The following is a 27,299-nucleotide window of genomic DNA, read 5'->3' as shown; positions in this document are numbered from 1 at the left end:
CGTCCGCTCACCATCAGCAGCAGCCTGCGAGAGGAAAACCAAAAACCAGCTTCTGTTTTTTTTTTCTCGATCTTGTCACCAAGTGGAACCTGTTTTTTTTTCTTCACCGGTGCCACTGTTAATCGGTTTTATTTGCTTGCTTGTTTATTTATAACTAGTCAGGTTCATGTGTCGGAGAAGCGTTTTCTCTCAGCAGCAAAATGCCGGTGAGACGCGGTCATGTTGCGCTCCAGAACACCTACTTGGACAGCATCATCAGGAAATTCGACGAACAAAGTAAGTGCGCATGAATTAAGTGAAGTTATGAGCCTATTTATTTTTAATGGAACCAACGAATAAACAAAAAGTACCAAACATTTTACAACACGCAACTTAAATTCACCCGAATTTGCTTTTTAAGGTGTGAATGCTTTTCCTCTGCAGCTGGTGATGTCAAAAGTGTTTTAAAGTATGTCATCAGAAGCAGCTGCATAAATATTTATCTAATGATATTCTCTTTTGATTTTTTATTTGAAAGCTTATCTGATCACTCTTTCTTTTAATTCACCACAATATCTCATCAGTAGTGCTGACAGATCTCCCTGCTGTTTTTCTGTCATGTGTGTTTGTTTACCTTACCTTACCATACCTTGATATATTCCATTAGCTCACATGTTCCACCGGCTGCCAAAAGGGCCCCACTTCTCATGCATTAAGGAGGAAAGCCTTTCTGTTGCGTCTGATAAAACACAGATGTTGGATGTGATGTCCGCCATTGACCTGTGATTTATTTTTATCTCCCCTTTCAGCCAAAGCTCATATTTTGTACTTAAGTGTACTACAAATGCATTGACTTATATCTCAAAAATAACCCAGGCATGCTGATTACACACTGATCCAACATGGAGAAACAGCTGATTGCTGACAACTCTTAAATTTTGAGGAAAACTGTGGTAAATAATGCTCCTTTGAGAAAGCTGTGTTGTGCTATGCCTGTACTGTATCCCTAAATTTTGTGTGTGTGCACGCATCCATGTGCACATGCACGACCAGGTGAGTGCACGTGCCACGGCAGTGCTGCTTAGCAACGGTGTGACGATCAGTGTTTCCGCTTTGAGCCCCACATAATGACTTTGGACAGGATGTGCTTTCCAATACAAGTGTTCACCCATTTACTTTAAAGGGAGAGAGAAGAGTCCCCCTGCTCTCCTCTGTGAGGACAGCAAACAGCTGTTTAACCCCATTTCCACCACAGGATAATAAAAGGGCCAGCCAGGGGCCACAGAGGTTATGTATGTACTTTTCATTTAGCTCATTGAACTCCTCCATTAGCAGCCTTCGAACAAAACCGTCCTAATTCACTTTCATGCTGCGTTTTTGGCATGGTGGCTGTTGCCGGTGACACGTACATTATAGTCATCAATAACAGGAACTGGATGTGTTGGTATATGAGCTTGAAATTACATGAAGCATTTCCCTCTGAGAGTAGAGTAACGCTCTGAGGTGCTCAACATCAAAGCCGCCCAGGAAAACACATTACTGTGGTACCTGGATGAGAGATCACTGACGGTGGTGGTCTACCCCACTCAGAGAGGGTCATTGTCTGCACAGCAGTGCAGCCACAAGCTTGCATCCAATTAAAGATGAATTCACACATTTAACTTGTTTATTAAATTAAAAACTTTGAATTTAATTTAAACAGACAAGTTTAATTAAAAACTGTCAGGTGTACGAGCGCCGTCAACAACCTGTAAATACCCACAATCTACCTAGTGTGACGCCACAGAGCCACTCAGGGCCTCCTGGGAGAAGTTGTTACGCTAATACTATTAACTCCATGGAAAGGTGGACTTCATTAGTTCCACTTCAGCTGGTTGTCAAGTGCAGAGAAGGAGGGATACTTCATTAAAATGCCAGATGCACAGTCACGCAGAAGAGTTTGAACACTGCATTTGATCATTTTTAATTTAATCAGTAAATTTAACAGTGTGATTGTGGCTTGTAAAATTAGATCTGTTAAAAGTAGTGCCCTATGTTGACTGAATCATCTGACATGAAATTGACTAATAAGCTTGAATAATGCATTTAAATGGCAGTTTATGTAAAGTGGTTTAACTAACAAGTCTCAAAAGACTCCTTCATTCATGATTTTGCCCTGTCTTTAAATAAATGTGTCTGTCTGTGTCACAGCAGCTTGTTAATCGTCATATTTACGGCTTTATTTGTTTCTTTCCTTTTTCAGATCGCAAGTTTCTGATCGCCAACGCTCAAATGAAGAACTGTGGCATCATCTACTGCAACGAAGGCTTCTGCCAGCTGTTTGGTTTCACCAGGGCGGAGATCTTGCAGCAGCCCTGTACCTGCCAGTTCCTGGTGGGCCCTGGCACCATGAAGAGTGCCCTGGCCCAGCTGGCACAGGCCCTGATAGGGTCAGAGGAACACAAAGTGGAGATCCTCTACTACTCTAAGGAAGGTAGGATGCAAGAGACAAAGGGAAGAAATGTGAAACACAGAATCTTGTGCGCAGTTTCCAGCCAGAGATCCCTGTGAAGGAACCTTCAAGCTGTTAGACTGTATTTCCTGTTGCACAGTTCCTCTTGTTATGAAGGCACATAATTGTCAATATGTTTCATTGCTGAGAGCTCGTAATCCAGATTATAATTCTCACCATGTATCTGGTCTTATTTGTAAAATTTCTTACCTGTGTTCTTGATATCTTTAACCATGGCCAGTGTGCACACTTTGATAATATTGATTTCATTCCATCATCATGGCCACGTCAGGCCTTTTAAATCAGCCTTTAAATCGCAGTGTGTTCTCAGCACTGAGTTGCCCACCCAGAGAAACCAAGCAGCCAGACTCAGCATCAAACTCTTCTTAATCCTGTCTTAAAACCAGCTGATATTGATGCATGTTTCCCTCTTTTCCTTCTCATTATTAGTTTGTAGTATCCGTAATCCATACTGCTCATCAGTCCTAACATTGATTCTCCTCGCATCCTCGACCTGCGTTTGTATTTAGTGAAAAACTTTTAGAACAGCTGTCCAAACAAAGATAAAAATATCCCAGAGGCTAAAAGAAAGAGAAGTGAATTAGGGCTGAGAGAACAGATTAACACAAAGAATGAGGGACATTTAAGCTTTTTGTCTATAATTCACACAATGGCATTTTACTGAATGTTTTGTCCCCTTGAAGCTTAATTTCCTCTTGACTCCGAGTTAATTCTGGCTGCCACCAGTCAGAGACAATCTTATGCAGAGGTCTGTGTTTCATCTCCTTGATTGATCCTCCACCTGCGAGGTGTTAATTCCCTCTTTACCTGTGGCTGGCACCAGGTAGAAACATCTACCTTGTAGAGACAAACAAACACACACCAGACTCTGTATGACCAAAACAAATGTTCAATATGGATCCATACACACATGTGTCTTTTGTTACTTTAGCCATTTGGGCATGAGGCGTGCAGTCTAGATTGCCGTTGTCATGGAAATGTGATCAGCACGCCAGCTCAAATCCACAGAGCATCTATTTGTTTTGTCTCCTGCTTCCTACTGTGCTGCCAGGCTGAACAGACAGAAAAAAAAAACATGCGAACAAGACGTCACAGTTTGATTCAGAACAAGTCTGCAGCTGTCACGGGCAGGATTTTTTTTTCTTTACCTGCAGACTAAATCTGTGTCTGAGTTTTCCTCAGAGTGGATGTGTGAATGGAACTGAATGCAGACCCAGCGTGCATGCATGCATGCGTGTGTTTGTGTGTTTGTCTGATCTGCCCTCTCTCACATATCTATTTTTAGACCACACTGATTGTAGAGAGTTAGACCTGATGGAAGTGTTGCTCATTTAGCCTTTTTTAGCAATGTGTTTGAAATCCATCCCTCCTACCCCTCCCTTCCTTTCCTCCCTTATGACCTTGCTCTCCATAAAAAGGAAAGTGTCACAGTGTGAGGTCCGTGGTTTAAATTCCAGGTGCCCCCTGCCTCTCTATTGATGTCTCTCTTTCTGTTTCTGCAGGGACGTGCAGACCTTGCCTGGTGGACATTGTCCCTGTAAAAAATGAAGAAGGCGTTGTCATCATGTTCATCCTTGACTTCCATGAGCTGACTGATCCTTCCCATAAGAAATCCGGTCTGAGGCAGAGAGTCACACAAGGATGGATTTACTGTAAAAAAAAATTAATTATACCTTTAACATCATATTTAGAAACATGTTATATTTTCACCTGTAAATATAAGTTATGAATCAATCAGTGAGTTGCTGTCACATGTTGTCACAGTGGGCAGCATAACATGAGCTATACTGAGCTGAGCAGAGTGTACCTTTCAGGTCAGAATCGCAGGCTGAAGATGAGGCTGCCAGTGCTGCGCTCCATGCGACGACCTTCACTCTCCAAAGATCAGTTTGAAGGGGTGGTAGTGGATTACCTGCAGGTGAGCTGCTGTACTCACTCACATTCTTCTGTATTGTGTGGTTATGTTACAGTGGCAGGAAATAATGTTTCCCTCTCAAACCGCTTTTCACATGGCAGCGAGACGTGTCTGAAAATCAAAGACTGGTTTCTTAGCCTCCTCTCACATGTAGATAGCTGGGATAGGCTCCAGCCCTCAGTGAACCTGCACTGCAGGACAAAGCAGGTTCAGATGATGGATGGGTGGATGGTTTCTTAGCCAAGTATATATGGAAGAATATTCATTTCTTTATTTAGACATCTCTTTGCTTCTGATGAATCACATCTTGTGTGAAAGTATTTCCTGACAGTGTCTGTACCTGACACTGGACCTGTATTAGGTCAGGCCCATTTACATGTCAGGACTGTTGGAATGTACATGCTGGCAGGGAGTTGACATTCCTCTCTGTTTCAGAGCAGTGGAGCCTGAGCTGCACTAACGTTTTTACTCACTTTAGCAAACCTTCAGAGTCAGTATTGTCCTCTTGTCTGTGACAGCCAAACAGCGAGGAAGTCCCTCTGAAAGAGTTTCGGATCCCGTCCAAAGAGAGCTGCATGCAGTCTGAGACAGAGGCCCTGATAGAGCAGGACCTGGATCCTCCGTCACCGGCAGCGCAGTCCCCTAAACGGCGCTCCCTGCTGACAGACCGGCTGGACCCCAACATTGCCTTTACTAGAGGCGCATTACCTCGAAGCTGCTCCAGGGACAGCGTCCGCAGCCTCCGCCGCGCCTCATCGCTGGATGACATCGATGGCATGAGGGCAGAATGGAACAGTCGACCCGGAGACCCCCGAATTAACAGCAGTAAGAACATCCTGCAGGCAAAGTGTGATGATGCACAAAAATAAGCTCATAATGCAACAACACAGTTCACTGAAAAAATATAATTGCTCCATTACACAGAGAGCACCTCTCAGAGCATGTGCAGCTGTCTGATAGTTATTTCAGAGACACAATAATCAATCTCTTTGCCAGCATCTGTGTGTGGACCATTTGTGTTAAAACTGCACATCACTGCACATCTGTTCCTTCTTCTCTCAGGGGAAATATTTTCTACAGGGCACAGGTTTCCAGTGGTGCTCCAGATTCACTGTCTGTCACAATGTCTTTCTTTTTCCTTGTTTTTATAATTATGTCTTTGAGAATGAGGGTGGTGCCACTGTTAAAAGCAACACAGTGTGGTGCTGTAAAAAAATAAGAATGATATTAATAAGAAACATGACACAACATTGCTGATGTTGCCTGTTTTTGTGCTGCAGATCTGAAGCCCAGCGCTTTGAACTCCACTTCAGACTCAGACCTTATGAGACACAGGACCATCGGTCGCATACCTCAGGTTACCCTTACGTTCGGCTCGGACCGGATGAGACCCCCTTCGCCCAGCGAGATTGAAATCATCGCACCCAGCAAGATCAAAGACCGGACGCAGAACGTCACAGAGAAGGTCACTCAGGTCACACAGGTGAGATGATCACTAGTGCACATTTTCATACCTCAGGACTTTCCTACAATAATTATTTACGTGTTAAAAGTTGTCCAAAATGATGCAAGTCAGCACCTGCTGTTAGGATGTTGTGGTAGTAAAGTGTCATAATAACATAATTAACATGTATGGCACTGCTGATTGGGAAAAGAAACGTGATCAGTCTTTGTCACACTCCCCCTCATCCTCCTGTTTATAAGTTCGGATCAGTTTTCCATTACTGCTGCTGATCTGTCCTCACTGTCATATCCAGTCATTGTCAGATCACGCTGTCTATAAATGGAATATGCTTCAAGCTGCCTGGAGATGCTTAAAGACATCAGCAGTCACGGGGCTAAAGTGTGAAAGAATAATCTCACCTGAGGTGTGATTTCTGTGGCACCAGGAGCAGAACAAGCTCATCAGGCACCTGTCATCACACCGCAGTGACAATATACACACTGAAGCACAACATTTCCCATAAAAGCTTAATAGTAAACCTCCCATGATGTGGTTTTTTAAATTTTTCATGTCGTGTTATGTGAGGGAGCCTCCGAGCTTATTATTATTATTATTAGTATCCATTGTAATAGTACGAGTAAACACGAGTGCACAAACACACTCGCAGCTGAATGTCATGTAACGGCCTGTTGGGGCTGGGATGGAGCTGTTAGGCGGACACTGTGGGTCTTTCTAAGTGCATCACATTAACCCAGTTTATCTGAGGGGCTTCCATAATGGTCAGTTAACTCACATTTACACCAAGCAGAGCCACAGAGGTCATGTTTTTGGTTCCATCTATCTGGTCAGTCTGCGATTTTGCAGAAGATCTCAAAAACCTTTCTTACATTTCAGTGAGATCTGATGAACATGGGCCACTGAGGGGAAGTCTGGATACAATACTGTCATCATGAGGCCATTATAAGTTTGAGATCATGTCTTAATTTGTCTCAAGGACTGTGTTTTTTTGCTATGACACTGTGCAACTAAAATTTAAATTTACCTTCAAGCATTCAAATGGTCAAACTCAGTATAGTTGTAGTAGTAGTAGTAGTAGAATTTCAGTATTTATTAAAATCTGAAATTTGTTTGGCATACGTTTAAATCTTCATCTTATTTGCTGTCACCATATGTGTGCGCTTTGTGGCTGAACGCTGCTGCCTTGTTGATGGTGAGATCTCACTCCTTCACACGGTGAGTGACTGTGGTATCGACAGCCGGCTGAGACTCAGTGCACAATGTGGAAGCAGTGTGGCTGCCCAAACAGAAGGCCTCCGAAAACACTTGGCTGAACATTAGATTTGTTATCTGGGTTGGGCTGACGTCATGAACAAGTTCGGATAAAAAGTGAACATTCTTGTGTGTTGGAACAGCAGTAAGTGTTTGCCTGCCTGTCACAGAGGTTTGTTTTATTTTCTGTTTTGTTTTTGTTGGAAGGTAGAAGGTAGTTATTGCAGCTATTTGTCTCTCGGGCTGACAGACCACACACGCTGTCTTCCTCAGGTCTTCTTCATCTTTACAACAATTTAGTAAAGCACCGAGTCTCTAAATCTTGTTAGAGAAATAACAAGGCTCTGAAGAATATTAACATTTTTTCCAGTGTAAATCATCTGGCTTCAACAAGCTTTTTAAAACACATTATCTGGTAGTAGATCATGAACTTCACTCATTTTATATATAAACATATATATATATATATATATATATATATATATATATATATATATATATATATATATATATATATATATATATATATGTTTATATGTTTGATTACATTGATACATATTATCTATATATTGTTTGACAGAAAAATCTCCTCATTATGATGATGATGTTGAATAGGAACACAAACACTGTTTGTGCAGGGACTTTCTGGTTTTCTCATCTGTCTGTGTTAAATTGATTAACTAACTGTGATTCCAGATTGCCCCGCCCACATGTACACATCTTAAATTCAGATTGAACTGGAGCACAGCAGATGAGTGTGAGGAAAGCCTTTTAGGGTCAAATCTTTGTGTGTAGCTATAAGGCCTGTAGAAAGAATGGAGCGTGAGGATTCATATGGAGACTGTGTGGGTGTGTGAGGGGATCACAGACTGTCTGTGGGAGTGGAGAGGGGTCCTGTTGAGATGCAGTTATGAAAGCGAGCAAAAAGCATGGCCGCTGTGAGGCTATCGAGCGGCACTCGGTGGCTTGATGCTGCCAGTGACCTTGGCCTCTGGAGCTAATGGAAGTGGAGGGCAGCCGGCGTGCACTCTGTGCATCTGTCAAGACTCCAGCTGCCCACAAAAGTCACACTGCAGCCCTCCAAAGCTGCCTTCTTGCTGTAGACAGTTTGAGCTTTTGCCCTTAACTTGGCATGGATCTGCTGCCTGTGTTATCATAGGCGCAGCAGGTCAGGTTAGGTCACAGAAATCATTGCAGCAGTGATGTGAGAACATTCTGTAACGGCCGTCATGAAGGTCAGGGTTTCTGCTACTATTCTCCTGCTTATGCCCAGTTATACAACTAAATTTTTTGCCTAAATATAATTGGATTTCGATTGGCACCTTAGAAAAAAGGGAAATGAAGGTTGGCATTGATCTTTGTTCATATTGATTTGTCTGCATAACATGAAGCACACAGTGTGATTGACTAGACTGTAGCTTGTTAAAGATAAATAACCTTAGAAAAGCGCCAGCACGCTGCAACTACCGTAATAGTGTGCGCAAGCATGTGTGTGCTTTGGGAAAGCATGTGGTGCCCCCTGGCTTTGAACGAGCTTACAGCAAGCAATGAGATCTGGAGCTTGAATTAACAGAGATTTTGTATTTGTGTCCTGTGTGTGTGTGTGGGTGTTCATTAATTCAAAAACAATAGTTAATTTATTAATTTAACACATTTACATAAACTTTTAATTTTTCATTTTTCTACATAAAAAAATTCATAATAATGTAATTCAGCTTTTATTCCTATAATATGTTTTGACAGTATTATAACATATAGTTGCAGTTTTTACTTAGAAACTGGCAGAAACAAGTTTTTACACTTCATCTACATCAGGCCGTAACAGAGGTAGAAATAGTTTTGGCATGATCAGACAGCTTAGATGTTTTCCTGTCATGTTAAACTGGTGATTTACATTGTTGAGAACCAGTGGAGGAGGCGGGTGCCGTCATTCATAGAGCCACTTGATCATTTTTTATGTGTTGAGGGCTGGGCTTCAGGCAGGGAGGAAGAGCGACAGAGCAAAGAGGAGGGAGGGAGGGAGGGAGGGAGGTACAGAACGATGGACAGAGGTTGCCTCTTCCCCTTCTCTGTCTCATTCTCTTTGTCTTAATCTTCTGCCCTTTATCCTGTGGTGTGCTTCAGCATGAGCTTCAAGCAGAATCTACATCCTGTGAGTACTGTGGTTCTTCTTCCTGACAGTTTTCTTGTTTCCTGTTTTCCTGATTGTTAGCTTGTTGCTGTTCTTCTTCCTGTTTAGTTGCTGATGCTCCACAGGTGAGAGGTAGACATGCCTTCTTGCTATAACATGATCTTGTTGGGAAAGATTGCACTGCTTTGTGCACACTATCTTCAGCTCATTCAGTGTTTTGGTTGTGGTGTCCTTACTGAGGGATTTCAAGAAGATAAGTGTGAGTGTGTGTGAATGTAGTTTTTTGTAGGGAAATAAAACAAAATAAGGAGGAATCACAGGGTTAAATTTGACTCTTTACATTAGATAGTTATGGGAAAAGGCTTTGAACTGAAAGTTGTGTGTTTTTATCCAATCATGTCTGTGTGTTATATTTTATATTCTCTTGTATTTCAGAGCTTTACGTGAACAGTGATCTGTCCCTGTGATAATTATAAACCAGCAGAGAGCTGTTGCGTGCAAACTGGCGCTGACAGTTGTGCTCTGGTCATTATTATGAAACCGAACTCTGAACAACATCAATAACTTAAACTTTTTTTGGATGAGTGAGCTTTTGCTCATGTGTTTACATTCTCATTACCATGTTGTCTTTTCCCATCTGTGCAGCCTCTGTGGTTTTGTTGCTAGCACACAGAAGAGGGTCGCAGTTCACTGCATACATTAACATTTTGTGTGTTTTCCCACCTTCACCCTTTGTGTTAGTCAGTCATACAACAGATTTATGGGGCAAGAGAGACCCCTTCATCAGTAATAATAGAATGATGAGAATGAAGCCTTGGTTATTCTTAGTGGTAAAAAAAAAACTTCAGTTTTTCATCCATATATGGTTAAGTACAGGTTTAGTGACTTTTTAAATATGCTTTGGCCCTGAGAAAAAATTTACTTTGAATATTTCTGGCCACTAGTGTCATTTAAGCTGGGAAAGGACGATTTATTTTTAAATTTAAGAGAATATCTTTCTAGATAGAGAAATTGGTTGTTGGCATACTCCAGCCATACTCATCATAGAAGTCCAGCTTCTTACCATATTTATGCAAACTCAAATGTAGATGTCGAAGGGTGTGATGATGTGGATGTGCAGTGATTTGCCTAGTTTGTCGATGCAGCTGTGGATGTCAGCTGTAACACATGAGGAACTTTTTCCACAATTTTCACATCTGCATGTGAGAAATGGAGGGCATACAGGGCTGGCCGTTCCATTAACAAGAATTAACTAAAATCCCTCCTCTGCATGGCACCCAGTCAATGTCAGCACTTATTCTGGTCAACAATTGACTAGAACACTGGCAGGAGGGGTCACATGGTCTAAACAGAGTGGGGATCACATGGTGCAGCATAGGCAGGTGAGGCTTTTAACAGAGCAGGACTGTGACTGTGAGGTGGATGTGAAGAGATGATAGAGTGAGACAGGACTGGGACTTTGGAGTGTTTTTGAAGTCAGAGGCAGGCCTGAAATCTTTCTGTTGGGAGGTGATGCAGGAGAAAAGATGGCCACTGCACAGCAGTCAGGTGCAGAGGGTTTGGAGGAGCCTCTCCTGCTGCTGCTGCTGTGATCGACAGCAAGATGAGAATATGGACATGGAGGCTCTTATTGTCGTACCGGTCAGTGGGCTCTTACTCATCACTGACTCAGTCAGTGTTCATTTAATGTTTTGTGTTGGTCTGACTGCTGATGGCACTTGTCACATCACTTTTTTTTTGTTCTCTTCTCTTGACCAAAGAATTGTTTCTGAACGTCACGTTGTCGCGCTGAGAGACTGTGTGAGGGTAGATTTGCAGTAACTGTGATGTTTTTTGTCCTGACTGTGTTTTTTAACATTACAAAATAAGTGTCAAACCCAAATTTTCCAGATTTTCCCTTTGTTGAAAACAACACCTACCTTTTAGTTGTTGGTTTCTTTATTTATGCCTGAGGATGGAAATGCTACACTCAGTTTTCAGTTCTCAGTTTTCTCTTCATCAAAAACACTCAGGTGACCTGCTTTAACATAGCCATTGTAAGGTAACTGTTACGTTAGAACTGAGGAAATAACTTTTCTTTCTTCCCTATGCTATACTGTTTGTTCAGTATCACACACTGGAGTGTGAATACATTGTCAATTTAGTTAATAAAATGATCACATCAGAGCTTATTAACATACAAGCTGATATGCAATAATAAGTATGAATTTTATGTCAGGGATCCTTTCCCATGCTCTCACCATATACATCTTCCTGTCTCCTTCATAACATTGCTTGTTAACACCTGTGTACACTGATAACCTGTCCTCCATGCTGCCCCCTCACCTCAGGTGTTATCCCTTGGTGCTGACGTGCTGCCAGAGTACAAGCTCCAGGCCCCACGCATCCACAAATGGACCATTCTTCACTACAGCCCCTTCAAAGCAGTATGGGACTGGGTCATCCTGCTGTTGGTCATCTACACGGCCATCTTCACACCGTACTCAGCTGCCTTCCTTCTTAATGAGGTGGAGGACGATCGGAGAACCTGCGGCTACACATGCAACCCGCTTAACGTGGTGGACCTCATGGTGGATGTCATGTTCATCGTGGACATCCTCATCAACTTCAGGACCACCTACGTCAACCACAATGATGAAGTGGTCAGTCGTCCAGGACGCATCGCACAGCATTACTTCAAAGGCTGGTTCCTCATTGACATTGTTGCTGCTATTCCTTTTGACCTGCTCATATTTCGCTCAGGGTCAGAGGAGGTGAGTATGAACCACAGGTGGCGGATAATAGCACATTATCATATTATTTGGCCTTTTCTGTCTGTTGTCTGTTGTATTTGGTAATGAGGGATCAGTGGGTTGCCTCAAAGGTCTACTAATAGCACAAAGTCTGCTCTTTCGTCCCCAGCCTCAGACCACTACATTGATTGGGTTATTGAAGACAGCCAGACTGCTAAGGTTGGTGCGAGTGGCCAGGAAGTTGGATCGTTACTCAGAATACGGCGCCGCCGTCCTCTTCCTCCTCATGTGCACCTTTGCTCTCATCGCACACTGGCTGGCCTGCATTTGGTATGCCATTGGCAATGTGGAGCGCACTGGCTCTGCCCACATTGGAGGCATGAAGATCGGTTGGCTGGACAACCTGGCTGACCAGATTGGTAAAAACTACAATGACAGTGACGCAAAATCTGGCCCCTCCATCAAGGATAAGTACGTCACAGCCCTTTACTTCACCTTCAGCAGCCTGACCAGTGTGGGCTTTGGCAACGTCTCTCCCAACACCAACCCAGAGAAGATCTTCTCTATCTGCGTCATGCTTATTGGCTGTGAGTAATTCATTGCTATCGTAACTTTTGTTATGATATTTACTTTTCTTCTAATGTTTGACATCAGGCAACAATTGTGTTGTGGCCTTTCTCCCACTGTGAGCATCTATTTTTTAGATTGTCAGATTGTAAACATCAAAGAAACAGAATGTGAGACAGCCGTGACATAAACAAAGGTCCCTGGGGTAATAAAAAAGAATTCTGTCCTCTGTCTCCTGCAGCTCTGATGTATGCCAGCATCTTTGGGAATGTGTCGGCCATCATTCAGAGACTTTACTCGGGCACAGCCCGCTACCACACCCAGATGCTGCGAGTCAAAGAATTTATCCGTTTCCACCAGATCCCAGGAGGGCTGAGGCAAAGACTGGAAGAGTACTTCCAACATGCCTGGTCCTACACGAACGGCATCGACATGAATGCTGTAAGTCATGTAGACATAAACGCACATAAATTGTCAGACATTAGTGGATTGTAGGAGTTATAGACTGAAAAATGATCACAGAGTCGAGCGTTTGACTGCAGTTTAAGAGGTCTCTGGTCCAGCTGTGGGTGCCCTCTTTTCATCCACTTTCTATGCAGGTTACTGTAGTGGGAGACCTTAATTTTCGTGATGATGTGCGTCACATTGCTGCTTGGAGCTGGGCTGCAAACAGCACCCAAGCATGACGCAGCTAGAGAGCGGCATTAGCGCCTGCCAATTCAATGTGAGAATAGATAATCACTTGCTGCTGCTGTTCTTTATGCCCCGCCTGAATCAATATAACACATTGCTCTCCTCTCACCCCTCGCGTTTTTTTTTTTCCTGCACCTTTTCAGTCTCATTCGTTCTGACAGACAGCTGAACATTAAAATGTTAATAGGAATTATTTAAAGTCACCATATCCCCTGTTTTCCTGTAGGTTTTGAAAGGTTTTCCTGAGTGTCTCCAGGCGGACATCTGCCTTCACTTGAATCGCAGTTTGCTGCAGAACTGCAAAGCCTTTCGTGGCGCCAACAAAGGCTGCCTGCGGGCTCTGGCCATCCGATTCAAGACCACCCACGCTCCCCCGGGTGACACTCTTGTCCACAGTGGGGATATTCTCACCGCCCTCTACTTCATTTCCAGGGGCTCTATAGAAATCCTCAGGGATGATGTGGTGGTGGCCATACTGGGTGAGCTTCAAGCCAGATATCCAAGCAATTTAATCCACATTAAATATTGCAAGTAATAAGACAGCAGCATTTGTGAGGTAGATCTGTTTCTCCTGTTATTTCCTACAAAGTCACAGCCACGACAGACATGGGTTGTCACACCACACTAGTACACACACACACACACACACATATGCACAAACACACACGCACACACACACACTTTTCTGTGTTGTGTTGCCAGAGGTGTTTGGGCAATGCTCCACTTCCATTTCACAGAGATATTGATCATCAATAGGGCCAGCACACAGATCCAGCATGCATAGGTCATTTCTTTTTCAGCCATGTTTGTGACGGCCATTAATGTGTGCTGTGCTGCAGTGCTGTGTGCAGATCAGTGTCACTGCTTCGTGCTTCTTTTTTCAGGATCAGATTCATCCATCAAAATGTTGTCAGTAAAGTGTTTTCACTATTACTAGCACTGGCTTCCTCTCTTGGTCAAACATGTATTGATTAACTGTTACTGTTGTCCCCATGTGCGTCTTTCCTTAATGTAGGAAAGAATGACATCTTTGGTGAGCCCATCAATCTGTATGGAAGGCCAGGGAAATCCAGTTCTGACGTCAGGGCTTTGACCTACTGCGACCTTCACAAGATCCTCAGGGACGACTTGCTGGAAGTGCTTGACATGTATCCAGACTTCTGCGACATGTTCTGGAACAATTTGGAAATCACCTTCAGCCTAAGAGATGTGAGTGCCACCAGAGGGCAATGTTTCACACAGTGTCCTCATAGTGATGATGATCTCCACCTTAAATTAATCACAGAACTGTTAAGAATTCATTTTATATTTTACAATGAGATCCAGTTTGTCTTTTTGAATTACTGAAGCTGATCTGTATCAGGCAGATAGAATAAACCAGTCAACCCCGAGCAGAGACTCTGAATGTGGCTACCGTCTGACGAGGCATCGGAGAAGCTCCCTGCGTCGCAGAAACAGGCCAGGTGAGCAAGGTATATGGTGTAAAGCATTTTCAAATGTTCCATCATCTCCACATCATCTTATCCTGTGACTGTCTGTGCAGATGGAATGGATCGTGAAGACTCATACCCCGATCAGTCCTGTCCCATGGCAAACCACCACAGGCGCACAATGGCTGCCTCTCATTGGGAAGACCTCTGCAGTAGTGCTAGTATCTGTTCGCAGTCTAGTGATGAGGAAATGAAGTCCACAGGACACAGCAAGGGGGAGTTGTACCCCACAGGGGGTGACACAAGAGATTACTCAGCAACAGTGGTCAACCTCCTGCCTCATAGTGGACCCTCAGCTGGACTGGGACCGCCTGTAGACCTTGGAGGACCTCCGTACTCAGGTAAAGACTGAGTGGATTCTCCAATAATACTCTGTGAAGAATGAATGAATGTAAAATAAGAAGCAAAAGCAAAAGTACATGTTTATTGAAAGTCATCCTTAAATTATAAATGAATTCTATAAATTCTAAACATAAAAAAGTTGTGACATTTTGTCAAATCCAAACAGAAAATGTGACCAAATTGAAAAATGTGCAAAAAAATGGTGTGAAAAAAATGGTGTAAAAATTTGAAATAGCCAATAATAATTAAAAAATAGCCAAAAAATATGTGCCGAATAGTTTCAAGTCGGAACTCATTTTTGTCATCTGCACAGCAGCAGCTCCTATCAGCATGTCGGGGCTGTATAGGTACTGGCCAGACCGCAGAGCCAGCCAGCTGTCAGAAAGCCAAAGACGGCCTTCCTCTGTGAGGGCCAGTTTTCACCCCCAGCCCTGCACTGAGGACCGGCCCAGTGAGCTGGAATCCCGACTGGAACTTCTGCAATCCCAGTTAAACAGGTTGGTTTGGGGGTGAGAATAAATAAAGAGGGGGCACCCGGATTTGAACCGGGGACCTCTTGATCTGCAGTCAAATGCTCTACCACTGAGCTATACCCCCTGTGTGTTAGTTACAGAAGGTAGAGACTTTGTGTATAAGTATTGTATTATTATATGTATTATATGAGTCAATGTTTACTTTCCAGTGATAATTGTACAAGCTCCTCCTTCTCCGGCTGTGTTTGCATATTAGTTCCCAGCAGGGTGCTGAGGTGGTGTGAGTGGTGTGTGTATGCAGCTTAAAAGTAGTCCGAATAAATGAAAGCTGTTCAAGTCCTCTTTGCCGATCTCTCTTCTTCCCCTGTCTGCTGTTCAGGCTGGAGACCCGTATGACCGCAGATATCAACGTGATTCTGCAGCTCCTCCAGAGGCAAATGGCCCCGGTCCCTCCAGCATACAGCGCTGTGTCACCCACCCCTCACCCACCTCATCCCACCACCCTGTACAGCACAGGAGCACCCATGATCCACACTGTCCCTCAAATACAGCCAGTCCAGATGGACAGCACTGCCTCGCTGCTACAGGTGCTTTCATCAGTTTTGCACAGATTTAGTTATTATGCAGGAGGTTGTCATTTTTTGAAATTTCCATCTGTGGTAGTCTGTCTTGAAATGCATACTCCCTGTTTAAAGGAAAACAAGCAACAATCATGGTTAGGCAGTCATATGAATATGGGGGGTCTATAAGGATTAACCATTCGAGGACCTGCACTTCTGCATTAGCTTTATGTTTTACTCCTCGGTTTTGTTACTTCAACAGCAGTCTGAATTCATTATTCTTTGGCCTTCCAGAGTCCAGACTCTGACCTCAAGCACAAATCCAAGGACTCCCTGTCCAGCGGGGTCCATCTCACTGTGGCATCAGATGACACCATGTCCATGTCACCAGAAGCTGAACCACCACATCTGCCCTCGGTGGACCTTTCCCCTCCTAAGCTGTTATGCTCTGGGTCACTTGACCCTGCTGGACTGCTATGTGGCAGCCAACGTTTCCCCTCTCTGCCAGAGCATCTGGAGAACTCCACAGAAATGCAGGAGATCCAGAGGCACGTCTCAGACCCCATCCTGCCAGGCAGCTAGAACTGCCTTCTCCACTCAGGACTGCCATATGCCCCCCCTCCCCCCATAACTTTACTTCCCCCTTCCTGAAGTCTGTTCAGATGCTGCTGTAGAGCACGGGATGTCTTGGCTTCCATGCCACAGAGGGTTCAGAGTGCCTCCTGTTTCTTTTACAGTATCCTCACAGGCTGCTGTGGCTTTGTGCTCCAGCATCCCATGTTAATAGAAAGCACGCCAATAAATACTGTCATTGAATCTGAAATTATCTGTGTTCACTCTGTATAAGAATTGCACATTAACATTTAAGTGTAGACAAATGCAATCATGTATTTTGGACTGAAATTATTTTCATAATATTAATGGCATGTTTGTTGCATTAAGGACAATGCATCTAGTAAATGAGTGTTTTAGCTTTAGTGCTGTGGTGTATGTTGAAAAAAAATATCAAAAGACATACCATAACCATCAGACACGCCGTGAAGGATGAACATCAAATGTCATCAATCAACAATACACAAGTGTCATTCAAGCATGAGAAAGTATTTTAATGTGCGTTATCATGCAGCAAATAAAAACACTGCATAGATTCCTGCACATTCACATCTACCTTTACAGTTTTGTTTTGATGAGGAATGCTGTGCTTGGTTTCCCCCTCTGTTTGTACATGACGTGTTCAATATTTTTTTAACAGCAGCAGTTGTAGAGTTTCCTTACATACCTGATGTGTTCATCTGAAGTGCCAACAGTAGAGGATTTGTTTTCTTTGTTGTTTTGGCACATCCATCCATCATCTGAACCTGTGCAGGGTCACGGGGGGCTGGAGCCTATAGGTGAGAGGAGGGGTACACCCTGGACAGGTCACCAGTCCATCACACAGCAACATACAACCATTCACACTCACACCTACCGGACAAAACCCACACAGGCACAGGGAGAATGTGCAAACTCCACACAGAAAGGCCCCAGTCAGAATCTAAATGGGAACCTTCTTGCTGTGAGGCGACAGTGTGTGTTTGCACATATAAAGATGAGTGACAGGTGGGAGGCTGGGAAGATAGATAGATAGATAGATAGATAGATAGATAGATAGATAGATAGATAGATAGATAGATAGATAGATAGATAGATAGATAGATAGATAGATAGATAGATAGATAGATAGACTTTATTGTTTCCTGCAGGGGAAACTGTTAACAGGTGCAAGGGTGATGTCCAAAAGTGTGACTTCATTTATATAAAATGTCACAGTTCCAATCACAAGGTGAATGTAATGTCTTTTTAAGCATTTATAATTCTGTATATTGTTTCTTGAAGCACAAATTCCTGTTCTTTTCTTCTTTTTTTTAGATTAAAGACGCACAGCAAAGTTACAATGAGAGTCTGAAATCATTTAATCCTTCAGCTCAGTCAACAAAGCACCGGGTTATAAACACATCAACACCATTCATCTTTCTGGATCTGGGAAGAAGATAAAATGTCTCATGAAAATATACAGGTGCATGACACTGATGGGCATTGTCACAGGAGAGTAGGAAGCTTTAGAGCTTTATTATTTAATTAAGAAAATTCCTCATCAATTTCACATATTGTGTACTCACAACACAGCTAAATATAAAATTTAATGTCTAAGCCCACATACATAATCTAACAACAGTTGCAAACAGTGGAAACTTCTGCAGCCCAAATGACAGCGGAAATGTTTCCAGGGACCTCAAATAAGGGACGTGTAAGTGTTGTTTTATTTTGAAATTCTGGTTGTATTACTTGTTAAACTTCTGTTGGTTTGGTTCATTTAAGTATTTTACCTGTATCTGCCTATGTGGTTAAAGTGATGAAGATGTTTTCTTAATTTGCTGGTCTTTTGTTGATTTTCACACAGGCAGCATGTTGAACATGTAAACAGAGTACAGGTGCATGCTGCTGGCAAACACAACAGGAGAGGGAGGGGTTACAGGGTAAGGAGGTTTGGCTCAGGGGTGCAGAACTTGATTAGAGTTCAAGAGGTCTCAGGTTCAAATCTGGCTGCCCCCTGGGTAATGAGGGGATTTCCTTTTATCTTACAGTATTTAAAAGTAGTGCATTAAAAAGATCAAAACAACTCTGGGTTAGTTTCTAAGACACGGAGGATTACATTTTATTAGAGCAAATTCAATAATAAACTTTATGAAAAAAAGCTACAACATGAACACTTGGCTTACCAACATCATAAGTCCATATATTTATATGTATGTACATTTTGCCTTGTAATGGCATGCTACAAGGACGTGACCTTTTAATTATTGAAAACATGGACAAAAAAAGAGGCAAAGACTTGGAAAGTTGTTTACCCCCATTTCACAACTCATTCAAACACAAAGAGAAAAAAAATCAGCCTTCCAAGCACAATCTTCTACAAATATAAAGAAGAGAATAATGAAGGAGCCTAAAGTCTGAACAACACTGCTCCAGTAGGTTCTGAATATTTCTATACATGGCTGCCTCACATCTTATGACAGACATCACTGCAGAGATGATGTGGATCCCTCATGTTATTTTACAAGCTATTCTGATTCAAAGTTGAACAAGTGACAAGTTTGAGCCCAGACCCGCACCCATATGACAAATTTAATGGCTTAAATTGTCACAAGGGTAAAGAATCCACAAGTAGGCTACATTAAATATCAGGGACGTCACCTTCTGCCACCTACAAATAGTTTGTATCAGCTTTGACAAAGTAAACAGATGAAATACAGAACATCTGAACCCTTCATGGTAATCTCACAGCAAGTATAAAAATCAGACTTTGATAAACAACAGCTCAGAGTTCTCATTGCTGCTGAACACTACCTTGTGAGCAAAATAAATAAGCAAGCGCTAAAGCATGTTTAATAGAAGAACAATGGAGTAGTAGAGACGTGAAACATAAATGTAAACCAGGTTATTGCGCTGTAGGTACTCCAAACACGTTCAGACAGTTCACATGTGACCTCATCCTCATCCTGAAAGAAGAGAGGTGAGGACTAAAAGTCCAAAAATTGAGACGACACTCCTTCACTTGCTTTACACACGCAGAATCTCCAGGCAGTTGTTGTAGCAGATGGCAATCCAGTCCGGCTGTGTGGAGGCCCACTGCACATTGTTGATCTCACCTTCAGCTGTGTAGGCCAGGATGGGATCTTCAATGGCACGTGGCATCTGCTGGATGTCCCATATCAGGGCCTGATGGTCATCAGCTGAGAGGGGAGAAAAGAAAATATTAGAAGAAATATTTGAAGACGGGGATGACGACAACTTACTTCGGTTTTGAACACCAGCTTACCGGCAGTGCAGATGTGACACGAGGAGTGAGGGGCCCAGGCGATGCCGTTAACACAGGCGCGATGGTTGTTCAGCCGTGCCACTGGAGTACAGGGCACACGTACGTCCAGGATGACCACCTGTCATTCAAATTGACAGATTGACAAGTAGACACACACAGTGTTTTAGTAATTAAACAAAAAAAACTACAACGCAACCACTCAGGAGTCCACAGCAGACTGACCTCCATGCCATCCATGGCCATTGTGGCCAGGTAGTTGGGGTCCTGTTTGTTCCAGCACAGGCGGAGCAACGGGTGGTGTTGTGGGTCTTCATAGATGATGGTGCTGTGCTCCAGGTGTCGCAGGTCAAACATGCGGACAGACCCATCAGCTCCCACAGAGGCAAACATATCTCTGCCTCCACCTGCGCGGCTAAATGCGATGTCATACACCTGTAAAGAAGCATTCAATTAATTTTTCCTGCACACAAGCATTCAGGGTTAAAGCTTGCAGCGCAGACACACACGCACCTCTTTGTCATGAGCGATCAGCTGGGTCTTCACATGTCCAGACACCAGGTTAACTCGTCCTAACACCTGGCCAGTCTCCAACCCCCAGATAGTACAGGTGGTGTCAATGCTGGAAGTGCCTGAAGAAAGATGGAAACAACACATGTTGAATTCATATGTCACAACAGACATTCTATATTTCATAGCTTTTCTGGTATCTTACCCAGGAGATTGGGGTCAACTTCATTCCAGTCAAAGGAGGTGAGGGGAGCACAGAAGTCTGAGTTCTTGTTGTTATTAAGCAAACATTCAAGTCGTGTTTCTGTGTCACTGACCTGAATGTAGAGGAATGTGACAGTGAGCAGACGTCGAACAACAAGCAGTTCATGAATGTGACTTGTCAGACGTATGTTTCGTTTAAAAAAAGTGGATTCATTAATAAGATATGTGTATTGATGTTACTAGGTAGCAAAACTCCCCCTAAACGTAAACATCCTACCCTCCAAATCCGCAGGTAGTCCCCACTGGTGGCCAGCAGGTCCGGGTAAACCCCTTTTGTGTCTGGGATCCACATGATCTTGGTGGTGGGGTAAGGGTGATCAAATGTGTTCCTGCATACAAACTCTGAGCTCTCCTCTTCCAGACCGACTAGCTGGACCTGTGCAGAAGAGAACACAGTACTTGTTATGTCCAGCCAAGGCAAATGGCGAGTGTTTACAGGAGAGCCAGGGTTAGAAATAACCGTGGCTATATATGGTATTTCTATCGACAAAGGTACAAAAGTTAACCGACCGAATATATACATATCAGAATGTACTTCTGTATTACTGGCCAACAATAATAAAGCTGTTATTATGATTGGCGCCTAGGTGCGCAGAGAGAGCTAGCGTTAGCATTAATTCGCTAACATTACTAGTATTTAGCGTCACGTTAGCTGATGAATGGCCCTGACACACTGCGAACCTTGTTGTTGTATTCCTCAACGAAGCTCCCAAGTGCCAGCCGAAAACGTTTGTCTGGACGGACGCTCCAGTTCATCGCATACACCGTCCATGGTGCCTCGTATTTGTAGATTTCTTTTCTTTTACCGTGAAGCGACATCCTCCCGAAATGCAGCTGTTGTCTGAGCAGCTAACACGCTAGCGTTAGCTAACTGCCTAATAAGTGGCCTTGCGAGCAAAGTTTCACCAATTACTTTAACTTGAAAAAACAAATGTCAATAGACTTGGTAGTAATTGTTAGTTAATAAAGCAAATCTTGTTTCGGAACAAGATTTCTTACCACTTTACTTAACAAAGAGTAGCATTGCTCGCCACGGCCAAAAGAACGGTCAAGTCAAACATTACAATCGACTTCCGGTTATAATTTTCAACATAATATAATTTTTACAGTAACGCATCATTTTTTTTCTTGTGCAATATCTCATTATAATATACTGTAGTTCCAGAAACATTGTTTCCTGTCCGGCTATTGTATTATGTGTTATGATATATGAAAGATGTTCCATATTTTCGCAGCATTAACGATCTCTTCCTTTTGTTTATAGTCTGATTTTTACAGATCTCCTGCTATCTGTGTTTGTTATAACTTCATGCTAGCCTAATAAATGAGTTTAACAGAACATCACACGAGTAAATATATATTTTAGTATACAAAAATATGAGCTATTTAAACTGTAGTTAAACTACTAAACAAATCCTGTCAGGTGTGTATCCCATCTTTATAACAAATAATGTTAATATATAGTTTCAGTGTTGTTGGCGAAAGCAAGCAAGATTAATTAACCATACAGATGCGCGAAATTATTAGAGGGTTTCAATGTATTTGTGGCAAAGTTATGAGCGCTTCTGTCACCTGGTGGTCACTTAGAGTAACTGCAGCGTGACTTTCGCAGAATTGTATCCGGTGCGTTCAACAAAATAAGATGCATGTAGTTATGCATTGTGGACGGACACACACACACACACACACACACAATATTAAACCGCGCGTAGCGCAATTTTACATATTTTAGGCATTTCAGTATTAGTTGTTACACTGTAAAGATAGACATGCTAAACCCTACGATTAAAAACAAAACATTCAAAATAAAATGTAAACGTAAAGCAGAGATACAGCTCACGTCGACACATCGCGATACTTTTGCTTTGAAAGGTCAATCCCGTTTAGGTTAGTCTGTAGTTTCAGGGTGTAACGTCACGTTACTACAAGGACAGTTGTAGCTGCCTGAGCTCTACCAGTGTTGTGTGTGTTGCCACGGTTATTCTACAGGTAAGCAGCACATTCATTTTGATGATTCGTCCTGTTTACTACGACTCATTTCCCACCAATGTTATAAACTGCTTTCTGCTCACATCGTAGTTTCGATGCTAGCAACGACGTGCCATGCTAGTTAGCCACCATTAGCATTCTAATGCCAGATTTGCTAACAGCTAATGATAAAGTGAGTGTGAGCTTGGGGGGTTGGGTGATATGATTACGGCCTGTGGTTTAATCCTACACATGGCTTCAGAGACATACTAGATTGCCACTTCGAAACTCCGAAGTGCTTGGATGTAGGGCTAAAGTTAGTTGAGCTAGCGAAAGATTTTAGGGTGTATATTTAGATTCAGTAACAGAGATCACAGCTGTTCAAGTTTGAGTGCGACCACTTTGAAACGTTTTACTAGTCTCTAGTTTTATGCTGTTTATTTTCAATGCGAAGGTTAAGTTGCTGGTTTGTTGCAAGACGAAGTTTCTCAACACTGGTACAGAAGAGTTGCTGTCGTTCCTTAGTCATTGTTTACTAGTTAGTCTCGGTCTGTGGGGATCTGTCTCCTCTGTGGGACCTGTCACGTGAATATCCACTGTGTGAAAAGGGAACGACTTGATGCTTACTGTCAAAACACTTCTCAGTAAAGGTGATACATTGCAGCAGGTGCTTTAGTGGTGCTTCTTGATAGGTTCACTGCATCTTAAACCACACACAAGGAATCTTTTATTGATAGTCCTTACGAAAAACACATTTCTGTTGCAATATGATGTAGTAAACGTATTTCTGTACTGATGACTTTCACTTCTTGTTTTTTGAGGGTGTGTAAGGTTTTACCTTTTGTGTGTGTGTTTAGTTTTTCTACATTCTGTCTGGAACCTTTTTTAGCTGTGTCAACTCTCTCTTTCCACAGGTCCTACGATGCGAAGTTTGTATCTCCTCTTGGTCCCCACACTGCTGCTTCTCCTGGCCTTCCCGGTCTCCAGGGGGCGTTACAATGATGACTTTGATGATGGGGAGGACATGGCGGACTTTGATGACAATGATTTCGCTGAGTTTGAGGACATGAATGATGACCAGGCAGCGGAAGCAGAAACCGCCCCTCCTCCACGTGTCCCGCAGTCTTCGCAGCCTGATGAGGAAGAAGATGAGGATGAAGCAACTGTTGAGCTGGAAGATGGCCAGGACGGTTTTGAGGACTCGGAGACACAGGTGTCTTGTCTGTTATTGTTTGATCATAATGTTTTCTTCAAAGTCTGCAACTGTGCTAATTCAATATAATTTTCTTTAGGATCAAGACATATACAGTAAATATGACCAAGAAGAGTTTGAGGGGATTGGGGACATGGAGAAGACAAGCCACTCCATGAAAGACCCCCTTATAATCCACACGGTAAGCTGAGCTTATTGCTAAAATCTCCTTGAGAGAGAAACTCCGGCACAGTGTCTTTTCAGGATAATGGATTTTACAGGAGATCTGCTGCATTCGGCCATTTTTAAAGTTAAGAATATGTTTCGTGACTGGCTTAAAACACATTGATTGATTTTTGGAGATGCTTCAGAATTTTGTTGCCTTAGGGAGTCTCGGGTAATTCAGATTCTTGATTCTTGTTGTGGGTGTGAAACGCTGAATCTGTAGCCTATGGCAGTGGATTGTCTTTAGCTTTTAAGTTTTTTTGTAAAAAAAAAAAAAAAGGCAAGTGACCATTTCCTTGTTTCTCTGCAGGTTCCTGCACATCTTCAGAACAGCTGGGAAAGTTACTACATGGAGATCCTGATGGTGACCGGCCTGCTGGCTTACATCATGAACTACATCATTGGCAAGAACAAAAACAGTCGCCTGGCTCAGGCCTGGTTTAACTCACACAGAGAACTTCTTGAAAGCAACTTTGCGCTAGTGGGTTAGTCCTTGCACGAAATAATGCTATACACACACAGTCATATTTCATGCTTCATTTGAGGATATAATGCAAGTGGCTTTTCACTCATCTGAATGTCCAGGTGATGATGGCACCAGTAAAGAGGCAGTGAGCACTGGGAAGTTAAATCAGGAAAATGAACACATCTACAACCTGTGGTGCTCTGGACGTGTGTGCTGTGAAGGGATGCTGATCCAACTCAAGGCAAGGGCAGCTTGTTTTATGTTGTAAGGTTTGCATTGTTCTTGTCTGAATAAACAACCATCTTAGCTATTGTTTTTGGTTGTCGCAGTTTCTGAAGAGGCAGGATCTGCTCAACGTTCTGGCCAGGATGATGAGGCCTACCTGTGACCAAGTGGTACGAAGCAGTCGGCAAACTAACCCTAACTATTTACAAAGGTTTTCACTTCCCCAGGTCTGTTCCTCATGTGTGTTTGTGGGTTTGCTCCTAGCAAATCAAAGTGACTCTAAATGACGAGGACATGGATACCTTTGTGTTTGCTGTGGGCACCAAGAAGGCCATGGCACGGCTTCAGAAGGAGATGCAGGACTTGGTATTGTTTATAAGCGACCCTAAGATTGTATTATTTATATCGTTTTTACACTCCAATAGACTGATGGCCTTATGTATATATTTTTTTCTTCTCCAGAGTGAGTTTTGTGGCGATAAGCCTAAGTCCGGGGCCAAGTATGGGCTTCCAGATTCCTTGACCATTCTTAGTGAGATGGGCGAGGTTACAGATGGGGTAATGGACAACAAGGTATAGTTTGCTGCTTCTAACTCATACATTATTGTCAAGAGACAGTTTGCTATCCCTGCTATGACGTAACAACTTTTCAATTTTTTGTTTTTTTAGATGGTACATTATATCACCAACCATGCTGATAAGATTGAGTCCATCCATTTCTCGGACCAATTTTCTGGTCCAAAAGTTATGCAAGAGTGAGTGTGCACTTTATCTATTTCATCTCAACTTAACATTTATTAATTGATCCTAATGTTATCTGTGTTATTTTACAGGGAGGGTCAGCCTTTAAAGCTGCCCGAGACCAAGAAGACACTGCTGTTTACATTTACTGGTGAGCATGTCGTGTCTTGCTATATCAAAACATGTGATATTGGGTGACGTGTTTCATATTTCCATATTTTTTTTGTCCATAGTGCCTGGCATGGGCAACACCTCTCCCAAAGACATGGACAGTCTGCTTCCACTCATGAACATGGTGATCTATAGCATTGATAAAGTCAAGAAGCTCCGCCTGAACAGGGAGGTGAGTATAGTGTTACTACTGTGGTGTCCCTCACTGATTTTCCATAATTTGAGCCTTCAAAACAAAGCTGTATTATCGATTTTTCTTTCTATGTTTAGGGCAAACAGAAAGCTGACAGAAACCGGGCCCGTGTGGAGGAGAACTTCCTGAAGCAGACTCACGCTCAGCGTCAGGAGGCGGCACAGACACGGCGCGAGGAGAAGAAGAGAGCCGAAAAGGAGAGAATCATGAATGAGGAGGACCCTGAGAGACAACGTCGTTTAGAGGTCTGAAAAGAGGAATTCTCAATCTCAATCCCCAGAAAAGATAGAGACTAGAGATTAGTTTTTAACTGTGATATAGAGATAGACAGAGCTTAACACCACGTTTGTATTCGCATAGGAAATATGTATCTGACGAAATTCACTAGTCAGGATCTATTTGGTGAGCTATGTTGAATGTCAGCCCAGTCATAGTGCCAGAGAGGTACCTGTCCTTCAGCAGTCGGTGGTGTTCACAGTGAAAAAATGTATTTGAAGCCTGACTTTGAACATTTATTTCTTCTTCTGTGCACCTGTTGTTTCACTGAATTAATAAGTTTTATCATGTTCCTGTTTCAGGAAGCAGCCCAGCGACGTGAGCAAAAGAAGATTGAGAAGAAGCAGATGAAGATGAAGCAGATCAAAGTGAAAGCCATGTGAAAGACCAACATATTGATCCAAGCACATATAAAATCAGTGCTCAGCACTGACATTTTTTTTCCAGCGTCTCTCACACACGCACCTCAGGCTCACTGTCACTCACAGCTCCACACAGACATCCTGCTCCTCTCTGGGTGTGTAAAGCTTAGCTGTTTGTGTCACCACCTGTTCCATTTGATATGGCTGCACCTTTTAAATGGCTTCAAGTGAACTGTCACTGTCAAACGAGGACTTTTCTGCATCAAATTCCTCAACACTTTTCATGCCAAGATTTTTTTTCCTTAAAAATCAAAGTTTGAAAGTTGCGTAGTTCGGTGAGCTTCTTAAACTGGATTTGTGGAGAAAAAAAGGAGCACACTGTATTTGGTTGTATTCAGCCACATTTTAAAGAAATAAGGCATTGCTGTATTGTCATTGGAAATTTATTAGCATTAATATAATCTTAAATGATGAGATCAGTTAAATTTTAATTTATGTGCTATGAGATTTCTTGCAGGCTGTTTCTAATCAACACGTGAGAAAACATAATAAAGTTGCACTGGAGTCTGTTGGAGAACTGTTGTGTGTTTGTGCTACATTTCATGTTGTTCCAGCTGATAATAGCTATTAGTAACCTGGCCTGTAGGTTGTAAATTACTTGTGTTCAACATGAAAACTAATATAAAACTCTTGGTGTTAGCAGTTGAAAGTATGAGTTTTCTGTTGCAAGTTTCTATAACGGG

The 27,299-nt window shown here is 42.7% G+C and overlaps 3 protein-coding genes and 1 non-coding gene across 4 annotated transcripts; 2 read left to right on the top strand and 2 right to left on the bottom strand.

Moving 5' to 3' along the window:
• Positions 1–200: 200 nt before the first annotated feature.
• Positions 201–16,745, top strand: kcnh6a (potassium voltage-gated channel, subfamily H (eag-related), member 6a). Its single transcript, XM_028411647.1, has 16 exons — positions 201–276; positions 2,222–2,452; positions 3,994–4,143; positions 4,306–4,409; positions 4,925–5,231; positions 5,687–5,889; positions 11,581–12,003; positions 12,152–12,569; positions 12,791–12,990; positions 13,469–13,721; positions 14,258–14,451; positions 14,606–14,705; positions 14,786–15,073; positions 15,388–15,571; positions 15,927–16,134; positions 16,402–16,745. The coding sequence occupies exons 1-16, from the start codon at positions 201–203 to the stop codon at positions 16,687–16,689; spliced, it is 3,627 nt and encodes a 1,208-aa protein (XP_028267448.1). The 3' UTR covers positions 16,690–16,745.
• Positions 15,600–15,671, bottom strand: trnac-gca (transfer RNA cysteine (anticodon GCA)). Its single transcript has one exon. It is a non-coding gene; the product is annotated as a tRNA-Cys (tRNA).
• A 2,028-nt stretch (positions 16,746–18,773) lies between the features above and the next one.
• dcaf7 (ddb1 and cul4 associated factor 7) lies at positions 18,774–21,801 on the bottom strand. The gene is made up of 7 exons (XM_028413096.1): positions 21,419–21,801; positions 20,955–21,113; positions 20,679–20,790; positions 20,477–20,595; positions 20,189–20,398; positions 19,967–20,084; positions 18,774–19,880 (listed from the first exon to the last, which is right to left on the bottom strand). Exons 1-7 carry the CDS (start codon positions 21,554–21,556, stop codon positions 19,708–19,710), a joined length of 1,029 nt encoding a protein of 342 aa, XP_028268897.1. The 5' UTR covers positions 21,557–21,801; the 3' UTR covers positions 18,774–19,707.
• Positions 21,802–22,585: 784 nt separating this feature from the next.
• On the top strand, positions 22,586–27,133 carry ccdc47 (coiled-coil domain containing 47). The gene is made up of 13 exons (XM_028413117.1): positions 22,586–22,726; positions 23,620–23,918; positions 23,998–24,099; positions 24,433–24,607; positions 24,708–24,829; positions 24,918–24,983; positions 25,078–25,179; positions 25,276–25,386; positions 25,483–25,568; positions 25,647–25,705; positions 25,788–25,897; positions 25,996–26,163; positions 26,497–27,133. Exons 2-13 carry the CDS (start codon positions 23,628–23,630, stop codon positions 26,575–26,577), a joined length of 1,473 nt encoding a protein of 490 aa, XP_028268918.1. The 5' UTR covers positions 22,586–22,726; positions 23,620–23,627; the 3' UTR covers positions 26,578–27,133.
• The last annotated feature ends 166 nt before the right edge of the window (positions 27,134–27,299 follow it).

Source organism: Parambassis ranga, chromosome 8, assembly GCF_900634625.1.
Source record: "Parambassis ranga chromosome 8, fParRan2.1, whole genome shotgun sequence".
NCBI lineage: Eukaryota > Metazoa > Chordata > Actinopteri > Ambassidae > Parambassis > Parambassis ranga.
This window is presented reverse-complemented; position numbering and strand designations above follow the sequence as displayed.